At 43.3% G+C, this 16303-nt stretch overlaps 2 protein-coding genes across 5 annotated transcripts in view; one reads left to right on the plus strand and one right to left on the minus strand.

The window, feature by feature from the left end:
- The window catches only part of PDXDC1 (pyridoxal dependent decarboxylase domain containing 1), a 471229-nt gene that overhangs the window by 369144 nt on the left and 85782 nt on the right, over positions 1 to 16303 (plus strand). The window lies entirely within an intron of this gene.
- Positions 1 to 16303, minus strand: part of LOC126944537 (mpv17-like protein) — a 51270-nt gene that overhangs the window by 33973 nt on the left and 994 nt on the right. The window contains exons 2-4 of one of the 4 annotated variants that reach the window (XR_007722082.1): positions 12739 to 12809; positions 4851 to 4880; positions 1538 to 4769 (exon numbers count right to left, since the gene is read on the minus strand). Coding sequence is in view for 3 of the 4 variants with exons in the window: in XM_050774116.1 (XP_050630073.1) it covers positions 4590 to 4769; positions 4851 to 4880; positions 12739 to 12809 (281 nt within the window). In the remaining variant the exon portion in view is untranslated. Of the gene's footprint in view, positions 1 to 835; positions 4770 to 4850; positions 4881 to 12738; positions 12810 to 16303 lie in introns of those variants that run through there. The other 3 variants (XM_050774116.1, XM_050774117.1, XM_050774118.1) reach the window with 3 other exon arrangements.

Genomic DNA, 16303 nt, shown 5'->3' on the forward strand with positions numbered 1-16303 from the left:
TTGCATTAGCAGTGATTTAATTTTTTTAGATGCTAAACCTTATGGGTGAAAGTGGATTAAATGTAGCCAAATGCAACCTCAAGATCTTCAGGCACAAAAACCCATTAACTTTTTAATACTCTCAGAAGATGAACCTAATTTCAAATGAAAGCTGCCTCCAGAATATATTGTTAAGCATATTCTAGATATAATTAATTCATTTTGGAAAACATTCTGTAGAAATTCACATAACATTTTACTGTACTAAAAGCAAATTGCCCATGTAACAAAAAATACCTTTTCGTAGCTTCAGATGAATTTTAAAGAATGACTGATGGTCCTTGGAAGAGAAACAGTAAACAGATAAGGTTTATAGCAATGACATATGAGTTAGAAATTGCAGTTCCAAGGCCCGGCGCGGTGGCTCAAGCCTGTAATCCCAGCACTTTGGGAGGCCGAGACGGGTGGATCACAACGTCAGGAGATCGAGACCATCCTGGCTAACACGGTGAAACCCCGTCTCTACTAAAAAATACAAAAAACTAGCCGGGAGAGGTGGCGGGCGCCTGTTAGTCCCAGCTACTTGGGAGGCTGAGGCAGGAGAATGGCGTGAACCCGGGAGGCGGAGCTTGCAGTGAGCTGAGATCCGGCCACTGCACTGCAGCCTGGGTGACAGAGCGAGACTCCGTCTCAAAAAAAAAAAAAACAAAAAAAACAAACAAACAACAAAAAAAGAAATTGCAGTTCCAGATAATCTCTCTATTAAAGAGACTATCTACACTTAATTTGGTCCACTGTAGTGAACACAGTTGATGTGAAGTCCCCATTTAAATTCATCCTGAAATACCAAAGTTAATTTTCCTTTCTTTTCTTTTTTTTTTTTTTTTTAGACAGAGTCTTGCTCTGTTGCCTTAGCTGGAGTGCTTGGCTCACTGCAACCTCCGCCTCCTGGGCTTGAGCGATCTTCCTGCCTCAGCCTCCCAAGTAGCTGGAAGGACAGGTGCAAGCCACCACACCCAGCTACTTTTTGTATTTTTGGTAAAGATAGGGTTTCATCATTTTGCCCAGGTTGGTCTTGAACTCCTGAGCTCAAGTGATCCGCCCGTCTTGGCCTCCCAAAATGCTGGGATTACAGGTGTGAGCCACCATGCCTGGCCAGAAAATTTTAAACATGCACAAACTCTCAAGTGGCCCAATTCCCTCTCACCAAACCAATCACAATATAGATAAAAGAGAATAACTTGTATTAGTTTTTCACAAATAAACAAGACTGATAAATTGTGAATGATACGTGATTTTTAATTACAAGTAAACTGGGCATATGCTTCTGTGTTATTTAAAGCTATAGGGTGATCAGTGGAAGTTTTCCTCTGTTAGTACTTTAATACTTTTTATATTTATTGGTTCACTACAACCTGTGATTCCCAGGTTCAAGAGATTCTCCTGTTTCAGCTACCTGAATAGCTGAGACCACAGGCACGCACTACTATGTCCGGCTAATTTTGTATCTTTAATAGAGATGGGGTTTCACCGTGTCGGCCATGCCAGTCTTGAACACCTGACCTCAACCAATCCGCCTGTCTTGGCCTGCCAAAGTTCCAGGATTACAAGTGTGAACCACCGCACCCAGCCTTATTATAATTGTTATTATTTAAATCTCTTTTGCTCTCTCTTTCAAGAGAGACCACATCATATTCAGTTGCATCCATTTATTTATTCATCTTCTGCCTCCTGGGTTCGAGATCCTCCTGCCTCAGTCTCCCAAGTAGCTGGGACTACAGGCTCACACCACCATGCTTGGCTAATGTTTGTATGTTTTAGAGAGACAGGCTATTGCCACGTTGCCTAGGCTAGTCTCAAACTCCTGGGCTCAGACAATCCACCTGCCTTCGCCTCCCAAAGCACTGGGATTATAGACATGAGCCACCCCGCCCAGCCCTAAGTACTTTTATACAAAAGCAAACACTATTCTTCCATCATAAAAGTGACACCACAGCTTCTGTAAAGGTTTGCCCGATAGTACATACAATTACTTTGGGACACTTTTTGATGTTAAAATGTATCTTATTATGAAACAGTTTTTTCCATTATATTAACTACTTTTACAACGACGCAAGTAAGTTATTTTACAAACCATTTAGAAATTTATTTACTATGGTCCCGATAATGTAAAATATATTAATGCTTATTACATTCAGATGAAGTATACACTTGGAAACTGCGTATTTATGACTTATAGAAACTTAAATAAATTATATAAATTATATGCTCAATTTTTAGGTATGTAGTCTTAATAAATTAAGCTTAAATATAAATTCTCAAGATAAATTAACAGTTCAGGGCTTCACAATTTGAAATCTGTGGAACATGACATTGCAGACAACAGAACTCTGGTGGAATTCTTAGGTGGAATTTGCTGAACCTTTTTTTTTTGAGATGGAGTCTTGCTCTGTCGCCCAGGCTGGAGTGCAGAGGTGCGATCTCAGCTCACTGCAAGCTCCGTCTCCCGGGTTCATGCCATTCTCCTGCCTCAGCCTCCCAAGTAGCTGGGACTACAGGCGCCCGGCTAATTTTCTGTATTTTTAGTAGAGATGGGGTTTCACCATGTTAGCCATGATGGTCTCAATCTCCTGCCCTCGTGATCCACCCACCTCAGCCTCCCAAAGTGAAACTTTTTTTTTTTTTTTGAATAGAGATGAGATCTTGCAATATTGCCTAGGCTGGTCTCAAACTCCTTGCCTTAAGGGATCCTCCCACCTCTGCCTCCCAAAGTGCCGGGATTACAAGTGTGAACGACTATATCCAAGTGAAACTTCTTGAGATAGTTATGTAATTTTTAAATCTGATGGTGTAGAAGTTAGACGAACTGAATAAATATTAAATATTAGATCAAGTTTCTCAAGTTTACCTTAAAGTATAAAGATTTATGTTAAAGCACTGATTTTCACAAAATAACATCAGTGTGAAATTTGAAAAGAAGTCAAATGTTTTATTTCATGTATCTGGGAAATGAGGTGCTTTAGTCAACTGAATCTGCCCAAAACTAAGAAGCATTCATTAAAAACTACTTATAGAAATTATAAAAACAGAAGATATCAATAGAATACGTTCTATACAGAATACGACAATCATATACTACTCTTTTTTTGATCATAAGAAATGTACTTACTGAGGCAGGTGCGGTGGCTCACGCCTATAATCCCAGCACTTTGAGAGGCCAAGGCGAGTGGATCAGTTAAAGCTAGAGTTCGAGACCAGCCTGGGCAACATGGCCAAACGCCATCTCTACTAAAAATACAAAACTGAGCCAGGCATGGTGGCACGCGCCTGTAATCCCAGCTGCTCTGAAGGATGAGGCAGGAGGATCATTTGAACCCAGGAGGCGGAGGTTGCAGTGAGCTGCAATCATGCCACTGCACTCCAACCTGGGTGACAGAGCAAGACTCCACCTCAAAAAGGGAAAAAAAAAAAAGTCGGTTGTGGTGGCTCAGACCTGTAATCCCAGCATTTTGGAAGGCCAAGGCGGGCGGATTATGAGGTCAGGAGATCAAGACCATTGTGGCCAACATGGTGAAACCTTATCTCTACTAAAAATGCAAAAATTAGGCTGGGCGCGGTGGCTCACGCCTGTAATCCCAACACTTTGGGAGGCCGAGGCAGGTGGATCACGAGGTCAGGAGATCGAGACCATCCTGGCTAACATGGTGAAACCCCGTCTCTACTAAAAATACAACAAATTAGCTGGGCGTGGTGGTGGGTGCCTGTAATCCCAGCTACTGGGGAGGCCGAGGCAGGAGAATGGCGTGAATCTGGGAGGCTGAGCTTGCAGTGAGCCTAGATGGCGCCACTGCACTCCAGCCTGGGCGACAGAGCAAGACTCCATCTCAAAAACAAAAACAAAACAAAACAAAACAAAACAAAAATACAAAAATCAGCCGGGCATGGTGTAATGTGTCTGTAATCTCAGCTACTCAGGAGCCTGAGGCAGGAGAATTGCTTGAACCCGGAGGGTGGAGGCTGCGGTGAGCTGAGATCGCGCCACTGCACTCCAGCCTGGGCGACAGAGCAAGACTCCATATCAAAACAAAAGAAAACAAAACAAAAAAAAAGTACTTACTAAATTTTAGTATCAAAATAACAACAAATTATGTTTTGAGGAAAGAAATCTTGTTATTAAATCTTCATTTCGACTGAGTTCTATGTAAATTAAAATTCACTATAAGAACTATTTTTTAGTATAAAAGTTCATCTGCCCAAAAGTGTTCAGGAGATAACCTGAGATTTTAGAATAGAAATGTAAACAATCAAAACCAAGTTTCCTGAAACTTGCATTAAAATATTAGAAATATTGATAATTCTGAAATGCCATTTTGCCACTATTATTCATATTAACCAAAATATTCGAGAAGTAATATTTCAGACTAGAAGAGAAAAAAATGTCTGAATACAATTCAAAAATAATCATTGATAATTTTTTTAAAAATGGGTCTACAAATAGCAGTAATTCCTCAAAATGAAATGCATAATTGGCACATCAAGTATTTTGTCTGCAGGCAATTCTGTGCATTTTAGGTCAAATATGTGGTCCCTTTAAGAGAGTCCTTGACTTCTCATTTCTCCGGGGACCCTTCTATGGCACTGGTCCACTTTGTACGTAAAATGGTGAAAGCTGACTTCAATGTGCCGTCACCACTCTGCTGGGAAAAACAGACGAAGATGGCCCAGAGAAAACCACAGACTCCAGTGTAAGCTGTTCTCCATTGAACAGGAACAAGGCTGAAGTTGGTCAGCTGGAACAGAGACAGAGAGTTCGTTAGGGCCACATGGAAACCAAAGCCCTGAGTTAATATTACTGAGTAGGCGGAACTTACCTGTACAAAAGGCCAGTACACCAGTCCGCTCTGGAATTTAAAAAAAAAAAAAAAAAAAAAAAAAAAAGCAACAACTTTATTAGAATGCCTTTTATTTTTTATTTATTTTATTTTTTATTTTTTGAGACAGGGTCTCACCCTGTTGCCCAGACGGGAGTGCAGTGGTGTAATCTTAGCTCACTGCAACGTCTGCCTCCTGGGTTCAAGCAATTCTCGTGCCTCTTTCTCCTGAGTATCTGGGATTACAGGCGCACACCACCTCACCCGGCTAATTTTTGTATTTTTAGTAGAGATGGGTTTTCACCGTGTTGGCCAGGCTGGTCTCCAACCCCCGACCTCAGGTGATCCGCCCACCTTGGCCTGGGATTACAGGTGTGAGCCACTATACCCGGCCTAGCATACCTTTTAACCACACAAAACAGTTGCACAGTTCATTCCATAAAAGAGTAAGAAATACTAGGCCAACTAGATGCTGAGGTAGTATTACATTTCAGACTAAGCTGATTAAATTAGACTACTTAAGGCCTCTAGAGTGAGGGGGTTGGGGAATTGTGGGGAAAAAAGCTATTAGGTACAAGACATTTGTATTAATTATATTTTTAACACCAGGATGAAAGGTCTACTAGAATCAGTACCAATTCTGGAAGACGGCCGCTTTGGAAATGACAACATATATTTATGCATCGCCATTTCCTGGTTACCATGGAAAAATGATGTAGGAATATATTCGTAAAAACAGAATCATCAATGAATTCTTTAGTTTTTATTTTTTTAATTTAATTTTTTCTTTTTGAGACACGGAATCTCTGTGTTGCCCAGGCTGGTCTCGAACTCCCAGGCAAAAGTAATAGCCCACCACAGCCTCCCAAAGTGCTGGGATTACAGGCGTGAGTCACCTCACCCAAATTAATTAATTTATTTATTTTGAGATGGAGTCTCATTCTGTTGCCTAGGCTGGAATGCAGTGGCAAGATCTTGGCTCACTGCAACCTCTGCCTCCCAGGTTCAAACGATTCTCCTGCCTCAACCTCCTGAGTAGCTGGGATCACAGGCGCCTGCCACCATGCCCGGCTAATTTTTGTATTTTTAGTAGAGACAGGGTTTCACCATGTTGGCCAGGCTGGTCTTGAACTCCTGACCTCAGGTGATCTGCCTGCCTCGGCCTCCCAAAGGATTACAGCCATGAGCCACTGTGCCCAGCCTTGAATTGTTAATACTATATACCAAACCATTGTTTATGGAATGATTTTCTAGTAATATATTCAAACCATGTAATGCTATAGAACAAGTTTAGCTGAAATTTTCATATATTACAAAGTATCTTAGATAGACATTTTAACAAGCTTTATCCTATACAGTCTGATGAAAAAGTCACCTTTACAAATTTTTTTTTTTTTAAGTCTTGGTATGTAAATTATACCTAAAAAAAAAGGCTAGAAGTTTTTAAAATACTCTTTAAAAGTGGTATTATAGACTTATTTTCTTCTTTTCACTAATTTGTATTTTTGAAGTTTCTAAAATGAACAATTGCAATAAAAGTTTTATAATATTTATGTTTATATTCAAAAGTAGATAATACATATAATGTGCGTGTGTGTGTGTGTGTGTGTGTATATATATATATATATATATTTTTTTTTTTTTTTTTGAGATGGAGTTTCGCTCTTGTTGCCCAGGCTGGAGCGCAATGGTGCAATCTCAGCTCACTGCAACCTCCACCTCCCGGGTTCAAACGATTCTCCTGCCTCAGCCTCCGAGTAGCTGGGATTACAGGTGCACACGATTGCGCCCGACTAATTTTTTCTATTTTTAGTAGAGACAGGGTTTTGCAATATTGGCTAGGCTGGTCTCGAACTCCTGACCTCAGGTGATCTGCCCGCCTCGGCCTCCCAACGTGCTCGGATTACAGGTGTGAACCACCGCACCTGAACATAATGTATATTTTTATTTATTTATTTATTTTTTTTTTGAGACGGACTTTCGCTCTTGTTGTGCATCTCAAATTCCCAACCTCAGACGATCTGCCAACCTCGGACTCCCAAACTGCTGGGATTACAGGCATGAGACACTGAGCCTGGCCCTTAATTTTTAAATATACTTTAAACACAAAATATACCCCTATAATCCCAGCACTTTGGGAAGCAAAGGCGGGGGATCACCTGAAGTGGGGAGTTTGAGATCAGCCTGACCTACATGGAGAAACCCTATCTCTACTAAAAACACAAAAATTAGCAGAGCATGATGGCAGGAACCTGTAATCCCAGCTACTCAAGAGGCTGAGGCAGGAGAATCGCTTGAACCCGGGAGGTGGAGGTTGCAGTGAACCAAGACTGCACCACTGAACTCCAGCTGGGGCAACAGAACAAGACTCTGTCTTTTAAAAAAAAAAAAAAAAAAAGAATTTAAAACTTTAGCAAAAATAATCAAAAGACTAAACTCATCCAAACATGGCTTTCCTTCTTTCTTTTTTTTTTTTTTTTTCTTAATAGAGATGAGCCCTCACTATGTGGGCCAGTTTGGTCTTGAACTCCCAGCCCCAAGCAATCCTCCCACCTCTGCCTCCCAAAGTGTTAGGATTACAGGCGTGAGCCACCGTGCCTGTCCATGGCTTTATTTCTTATGGCTGTGTTTTTTTCTCGTCAGAATGTGGTATCATGCAGTAGTATATTTTGTTCCCAAACCATTCCCTCACCAAAAGAAATCAGGATGCCTCAGAGAATTGGCTGATTGTAGGGCCAGGGCAGGGCAGGTGCAAGGTACAAGATGGTTCTGGAACATACTGTCATGCCAGAAAGGAAGTGGCTTATAAAAGAAGAAAAGGAGAAAGAAGACGGGTGATGTCACAGGACACAGGAACCAGCTTGGAGGGACTCCCACTGGCCGAATCTGGGACATGTGAGCACTAAAAATAATTAAACACTGCCATGAACTCTCTTCTGTGCTTCGGCAATCTCCCTCTGAATAGCCCAAAGACATCTGGCATTCAACGTTTCCCAAACTGAACTCACCTCATTTTTGTTTGTTTGTTTGTTTTGTTTTGTTTGTTGAGACGGAGTCTTGCTCTGTCACCCAGACTGGAGTGCAGTGGTGCAGTCTCGGCTCACTGCAATCTCCGCCTCCCAGGTTCAAGTGATTCTCCTTCCTCAGCCTCCTGACTAGCTGGGATGACAAGCGCGTGCCACCACACCCGGCTAATTTTTTGTATTTTTCAGGAGAGAACAGGTTTCACCATTTTGGTCAGGCTGGTCTCGAACTCCTGACTTCAAGTGACCCTCTCGCCTCGGCCTCCCAAAGTGCTGAGATTACAGGCGTGAGCCACCATGCCTGGCCAGTTTTATTTTTTTAAACACAAACAGGGTCTTGCTGTGTTGCCCAAGCTGGTCTCAAACTCCTAACCTCAAGGGATCCTCCTGCCTCAGCCTCCCAAAGTGTTAGGATTACAGGCATGAGCCACCACACCCAATGTCCTGCCTTATTTCTTATATGAACTTGGTTACGATAACTCCCAACTTTGGTTTCCTTTGCTGCCATTACCTAACTGTGAAGTTCAAGATCCTCAGCTCCAGGCGTTCAACAGTCTCCAGGATCCAAACTCATTCCAAGTTGCTCAACAAATACTCTGTGAACACCAAACTGCCTGTGGTTTCTCCCCTCCAGGCATACCATGGTGCTTTACACATTGTAACTCTACTCAGCTCTTCTGCCCCTGGAATGCCCTGTCCCCCAATATGTGCATAACTCCAGGTCCTTTTTTTTTTTTTTAATTTTTTCATTTTGAGACAGGGTCTCGCTGTGTTACCCAGGCCAGAGTGCAGTGGCACAATCATAGCTTACTGCAGTCTCGACCTCCTGGGCTCAGGAGATCCTCCCACCTCAGCCTCCCTGAGTGGCTGGGACTACAGGTGCCAGACACCATGCCCAGCTCATTTTTGTATTTCTGGAGATGAGGTTTCGTCATCATATTGCCCAGGCTGGTCTCAGACTCCTGAGCTCAAGCAATCCACCCACCTTGGCCTCCCAAAGTGCTGGAATTACAGGCATGAGCCACTGGTGCCTGGCCCCAGAAAGACTTCCTTGATTCCCATCTCTACACCTCCTCGCTGTGCTAAGTACTCTTGGAATCTGAAAGCATTTCTGGTCAAACTCTAGTTAATGACTTGTCTATTTATCTATCTATCCCACTAGACTCTAAGTCCCTTTAGGTCAGAATCTGTGTTTTATATGGTTTTTTGGGTATCTTCCACTAACACACCTAAGACAGCACCTGGAAGACACTTTTCTTTCTTCTTCTTTTTTTTTTTTTTTTTTTAAGGCAGTCTCCCTCTGTCGCCAGGCTGGAGTGCAGTGGTACCATCTTGGCTCACTGCAAACTCCACCTCCCGGGTTCCAACAATTATCCTGCCTCAGCCTGCTGAGTAGCTGGGATTACAGGTGCCCTCTACCATGCCCAGCTAATTTTTATATTTTTAGTAGAGACGGGGTTTCACCAAGTTGGCCAGGATGGTCTCGATCTTTTAACCTCGTGATCCACCTGTGTCGGCCTACCAAAGTGCTGGGATTACAGGCTTGAGTCATCCTGCCTGGTCAACAGTTTTATTACAGGAAATCTTCCCACAAAATATCCAGATGGGCTGGGCTTCAGACCGCTGGTTTACCCTCTTTCTTTTCCTGAAGGTAGATGAGACTCACTCATTGTAACCACTGTTTTTTAAAATAGTATGCAAATATTCCTGTGTTCATATACAAATCCCTGCCTGAAGCTTCTTTCTTTCCCAATGCTACTTCCTGCTTTTTTTTTTTTTTTTTTTTTGAAACAGGGTCTCACTCTGTCACTCAGGCTGGTGTGCAGCTATGCAATCACAGCTCATGGCAGCCTCGACCTCCCAGGCTTGCAATCCTCCCATCTCAGCCTCCTGAGCAGCTGGGACCACAGATGTATGCCACTATGCTCAGCTATTTTATTTTTGTAGAGATGGGGTTTCACTATGTTGAGCAGGCTGGTTCAAACTCCTGGGCTCTAGCAATCCTCCTGCCTCAGCCTCCCAAAGTGCTGGGGTTACAGGTGTGAGCTGCCTACTTCCTTCTGGCTTTTTTTTTGGAGATGGGGTCTCGCTCTGTTGCCCAGTCTGGAGTACAGTGGTGCAATCACGGCTTACTGCAACCTCTGCCTCCCGGTTTCAAGCGATTCTCCTGCCTCAGCCTTCCAAGTAGGCTCGTGCCATCATACCCTGCTAATTTTTTGGATTTTCTTTTTTTTTTTTTTTTTTTTTTGAGACGGAGTCTTGCTCTGTGCCCCAGGCTGGAGTGCAGTGGCGCGATCTCGGCTCACTGCAAGCTCCGCCTCCCCGGGTTCACGCCATTCTCCTGCCTCAGCCTCCCGAGTAGCTGGGACTACAGGCGCCCGCCACCTCGCCCGGCTAATTTTCTTGTATTTTTTTTAGTAGAGACGGGGTTTCACCGTGTTAGCCAGGATGGTCTCGATCTCCTGACCTCGTGATCCGCCCGTCTCGGCCTCCCAAAGTGCTGGAATTACAGGCTTGAGCCACCGCGCCCGGCCAATTTTTTGGATTTTCAGTGGAGACAGGGTTTCACCATGTTAGCCAAGATGGTCTCGATTTCCTGACTTTGTGATCCACCCGCCTCTGCCTCCCAGTGTTGGGATTACAGGCGTGAACCACTGCCCCGGGCCCTTGCTCTTTTAAAAAAGAAAAAAAGTTAGATGTATATATCTCCATAGACTTTACAACATAATGGAAAAACTTGTTCCTTTTTCCAAAATAAAAGAAGTGACTGGGCATGGTGGTTCGCACCTGTAATCCCAGAATTTTGGGAGGCTGAGGCAGGCGGATCACCTGAGGTCAGGAGTTCAAGACCAACCTGGCCAACATAGTGAAACCCTATCTTTACTGAAAAATACAAAAAATTAGCTGGATGTGGTGGTGCAAGTCTGTAATTCCAGCTACTCAGGAGGCTGAGGCTGGAGAATTGCTTGAACCAAGGAGGCAGAGGTTGCAGAGAGCCGAACTGGTGCCACTGCACTCCAGCCTAGGGGACAGAGCAAGACTCCATCTAAAAATAAAAAACCACACACACAAAACAAACAGAAGAAAATCATATTTGGTTATCACCATGGGGTCCTCAATTTCTGCCCTAAGAGGAATCACAAGAGTTCCGAACATATTGCTTGTAGTTACTGTTCCTGAGTATAGAGGCTCACGGGAAGCCTCTGACTTCAAACCTCTCCATCCTCTACCTCTAGCCATCAAGTAATTCTGGCTCAGGGGCTTGGTACCATCCAACAGATGATGCTAGAAGCTGTGGAGGTAATAGCTGGGTGTGGCTCAACACTGCTTTTGATAGGGAATGAAAAACATGTGAAGCCCTAGGCCAGTCTGTGAACATTCTGTAATCCCAAAGATTTACCTCCTTGTGATGAATGCAATCAAACATGCTCTAGGGCAGAGATGAAAAGTATCCCTGACTTTGCCAGGCCTTAAGGACACTGTTCAATAAATATTAACTGAATCAATGAATAAATACGTATTGGATGGGACTGTATATATTTGTGCCGAGCAAACAGTAAAACCGCTGATTTGCTTCAAACCTTGGAATAACCCTTGGAAACCTTCTCCTTCGCTATCAATACCTTTGTGACATTAAAGTTCTCTTCACCAGGACTCTGCAGAAAGCTCACCTGAAAACACTGGCTCTGAATGTGGGAATGACTCCATTAAGCCACTCAGTCTGCAATCCCTATTTTGCAAATAGAATCCCAATTTACAAAATAAATTGTTGTCACTTGGGCTGCAAAATTCACAAAATAAATCGTGATCATTAATAAGAGTTAAGAGAATAAAGTCAGAAATCATTGACAACATTGAGATATTATTTCTTTTCTTTTCTTTTTGAGATGGAGTCTTGCTGTGTTGCCCAGGCTGGAGTGCAGTGGTGCGATCTCAGCTCACTGCAACCTCTGTCTCCAGGTTCAAGTGATTCTCTGGAGATGCCTCAGCCTGCTGAGTAGCTGGGATTACAGACATGCACCACTGTGACCAGCTATTTTTTGTATTTTTAGTAGAGATAGGGTTTCACCATATTGGCCAGGCTGGTTTCAAACTCCTAACGTCAAGTGATCCGCCTGCCTCAGCCTCCCAAGTGTTGGGATTACAGGATTGAGACAGCGCACCTGGCCCAGAGACATTATTTCTTTCCAATTCATGAGAAGTACACATACTCTTAGACCCTCTCCTCATATATCTATCAAAATAACTTGAAGATTTCTCTGTCAGAATATTGGACCCTTCTGCCAACCAAACTGGAGCTCTAATTTAGGAATAGTTTAATAGAAATGGACTGAAGGTTGAGGTGGGAGAATCGCTGGAGCACAGGAGTTCGAGGCCAGCCTGGGCTACATAGTGAGACTCTCTCCACCAAAAAATGTAAAAATAATTAACTGGGTGTGGTGGCACATGCCTGTAGTCTCAGCTACTCAGGAGGCTGAGGTGGGAGGATCACATGAGCTCAGGAGGTCCAGGCTGCAGTGAGCCATGATCATGCCCCTGCATTCTAGCCTGGGTGACAGAATGAGACCCTGTCTCAAAAACAATTTTTTTTAATTAAAAAAAAAAAAATATATATATATATATATACACACACACACACACACACAAAGAATCCTGATATGATTATACAAATGTATCAAATTATCATGTGTATACTGAAAATATGTACATATATGTGTCAATTAAAAGATTTTTAAATATTTATAAATATATACACGGAAAAATACTTTCTGTATATGTGTGTATATATATGTGTGTGTGTGTGTGTGTATACATATATATATACCGAAAAACATACTGATTACATTTTCAAATGCCTGACTTACCAGATAGGTATTCCAGAATTTCTGTTTCAGGTCCAAAAATATGTCATCCTTTTCCTGGAGAATGCTCATACCTATTTGCAAAACACCAAAAGAATTTTAAAATATTCAGTAGGGTACCTTTTAACAGTGCATGTTTAAGTTTTCCATTCCAAAATGCAAAGTAACCATCACTATCATCCATCAATACGACCCTTCTGATCCAACAGTGAAAAGAGAACATAGTCAGGCGTGGTGGCTCAAGCCTGTAATCCCAGCACTTTGGGAGGCCGAGGCAGGCAGACTGCTTGAGTCCAGGAGTTTAGAGACCAGCCTGGGCAACAGGGCAAAACCCCATCCCTACAAAAAGTACAAAAATTAGCCAGGTGTGGTGGCGTGCCTGTAGTCATAGCTACTCAGGAGGCTGAAGTGCGAGGATTGCCTGAGCCTGGGAGGTGGAGGCTGCAGTGAGCTGTGATCATGACACTGCACTCCAGCCTGGGCAACACAGCAAGACCCTGTCTCAAAAAAAGAAAAGAAGAGAAAATAGAAAAAAATAGAAAATAGAAAATCTCCACTCTAAAACTATATAAATTTTAAAGGAATGATAAATATGAAGTGAGAATAGCAGAGTAGAAAAGTTATAGCAGAACAATTATTTTTTCAAAAACTATAGTAATTCACAAAAAGAATCAAGTTACAATAGTGGGCCTATTGGTTACTTTTCTCTACCTTCCAAAGATTTTGTGAAATGTCGAACATTTGAACATTTTGAAATTTTAATTTCTATCTTTTAAAAAAAAGCTAGTGGACTGGTTGTGGTGGCTCATGCCTGTAATCCCAGCACTTTGGGAGGCTGAGGCGGGTGGATCACCTGAGGTTGGGAGTTTCAGACCAGCCATGGAGAAACTCCGTCTCTACTAAAAATACAAAATTAGCCCCGCGTGGTGGTGCATGCCTGTAATTCCAGCTTCTCAGGAGGCTGAGGCAGAAGGATCACTTGAACCCAGGATTTGGAGGTTACAGTCAGCTGACATCACACCACTGAGTTCCTGACTCGGTGACAGAGCAAGAGTCCATCTCAAAAATATAAAAATAAAAAAAGGCTAGTGGACCCAAATACTCTGGCAACTACAAATTTCCCATCAGTATTACCCTATTCAAAATTTGAAAGTGGAACACCAATTCAGTCTTCCTAAAAACACTTTGAAAACGTTGATCTTCAACATTCCTGAAGAGAAATTCACAGCCTGGGCAATATATCAAGACCGTTTCTCCACAAAACAATTTAAAAACCAGCCAGGTATAGGGCTGTGCGCCTGTGGTCCCAACTACTCCAGAGGCAGAAGTGGGAGGATTGCTTGAGCCTAGGAGGTTGAGGCTGCAATCAGGTGTGATCACATCACTGCACTTCAGCCTGAGGGAATAGAGTGAGACCTTGTCTGAGAAAAAGAAAAGGAAAAAAGAAAAATGCAATTCAGGTAGCAAGGCAAAGCTCTCCTATTTTAGAAAGGGTTGTAAACTGAGAGTACTTTAAAAATTCTTTCCAATCCCCGATTACAAGGTAGGGGAAATAAGAGCCTTATTAGTTAATTACAGAAGATTCTTACATGACTCAGCAAAATATTGGTAATACTGTGTTCCACTTACCCAGCATTAATTAAATGCTAAGTACTTTAGGCGCCTCATTTCATGTGTCCCTCCTTACAATTCGCTAAGGTAGGTAGAGTTACAAAGGAGGAAAAGAGCTTAGAGAGGTTAATAGCAGACAGAGTTCAACCCAGGTGTCTGATTCCCAAGCCAGAGTTGTTAATCTGTTACCACTCTGGTTCCCCAAGGTGATCCCAGCACAAAGATCATCTGATTGGTGCAATTTCCATGTAGAGCCTCATGCAAACCTCTAATCCATCCCCTTCTACTTCCCCCTTCATGGAAATTTGAGGTGAGGCAAACTGAACCAGAAAAACTGAAAACTGACTGGGCGAGGTGGCTCATGCCTGTAATCCCGGCACTTTGGGAGGCCGAGATGGGCAGATCACTTGAGGTTAGGAGTTGGAGGCCAGTCTGGCCAACATGGTGAAACCCCGTCTTCATTAAAAATGCAAAAATTAGCCGGGCGTGGTGGTGTACATCTGTAATCCCAGTCCCTCGGTAGGCTGAGGCAGGAGAATCGCTTGAACCTGGAGATGGAGGTTGCAGTGAGCTGAAATCGGGCCACTGCACACTACAGGCTGGGCGATAAAGCAAGACTCTGTCTCCAAAAAAAAAAAAAAAAAAAAAAAAAAAAGAAAGAAAATAAAAAGAAAAAGAGAACAATCTCACTGGTTGTTTCAGGATTAAATAGGATACTGGTCCCCTACCCCTTCACCAGTGTACAAGGCTTCTGTAACAGGTGCTAGGAAGCTGTTTGCAAATCTAGTCTGGAAATCACACCCTGGGACCAGGCAAAGACCTTCTGATAAAACAGGAGGCCTTAGCTCTCAGGCTGTCTGTCCTCCTGACCCACTGATCCCATAGACATGTAGTTGGCCGCAATGGCAATAGGCAACCAGGTAGTTTGTGTTTCTGGTGGGGTCTGTAGAGAAAGGAAGTGAATCCAACTCTTCAAAATAAGGTTCAAGGGGCAGGGTAGCTCTCTTCAAGATGGTGGCTTGTCTGACCTCAACCTGGTTTAGAAAGCACCAACAGCCCTTAGGAGAAGTTCCCTCCCATTTGGGGGAAAATCTGTGTTCCCCAATCCCAAGGTCAGGCTTAAGACCCATAGAGATTTTCTCCCCAGTTACCCGCCCCATCCCCTTTAAGGCTATAGAAATTGCAATGATGATAGAGGCCACAGGGCCTGTTCTGTAAGCAGACGGAGGATCTCCAAAGATCACAAGAATTTAACCAGCTTGAGCAATCAGCCTGTTTTACAGCCTCCTGCCCTCAACCTGTTGTTCCCCAACCCTGGGTGGAATGAGGTCACCCTGTTTGTTTAAACCAGCTCCTAAGTGACCCCAGGTTACTTATAGATGAACCCAAGTTAACTCTCCTCATTTCCATGCTAAAGTCTTCACCCTGGGAGAAGCTATAGCTTCATGACTATAACCTATGTAACCTATGCAATCTATGTGCTAGCATCATGACTCATTGGGACTCCTACTCTGCATGCAATCACGCGCCCTCTCCTTTCTCCATCACCCTATAAAACCCTCCTGTCTCCTTCTCGGGGGGACACTCTACTTTGGAGAACACGCCCAGTGTCTTCCTTACTTGTGCCAAGTAAAACTCCCATTGACCAAAACCTGCCTCTTGATGGAGTCATCTGGGACTCGTTAGGTTCCGGAATGAATCCCGGTATTTTTCAGGTAACATTTCCATTGTTCTTATTGTAGGCAGTAGAGAAGGTTTCCACAGTCAAGCCCCCGTCCCCCACACCCCAGGCCCGGGTCGCATTTTCTAAGGAGAGGGTTCCCTGAACCCTCACAGGTATATAGTCCTCCAATGGCAAGGATCCAAGGTCCCTTGATGTCTTCCGTGGGACCCCCAGGGGAAAATCTTGTCACCAAAGAAGGACTAGGCCCCTGGGCATGAGTTTTCTGAAGATCCA

The sequence above is a fragment of the Macaca thibetana genome, chromosome 20 (genome assembly GCF_024542745.1).
Source record: "Macaca thibetana thibetana isolate TM-01 chromosome 20, ASM2454274v1, whole genome shotgun sequence".
Lineage (NCBI taxonomy): Eukaryota > Metazoa > Chordata > Mammalia > Primates > Cercopithecidae > Macaca > Macaca thibetana.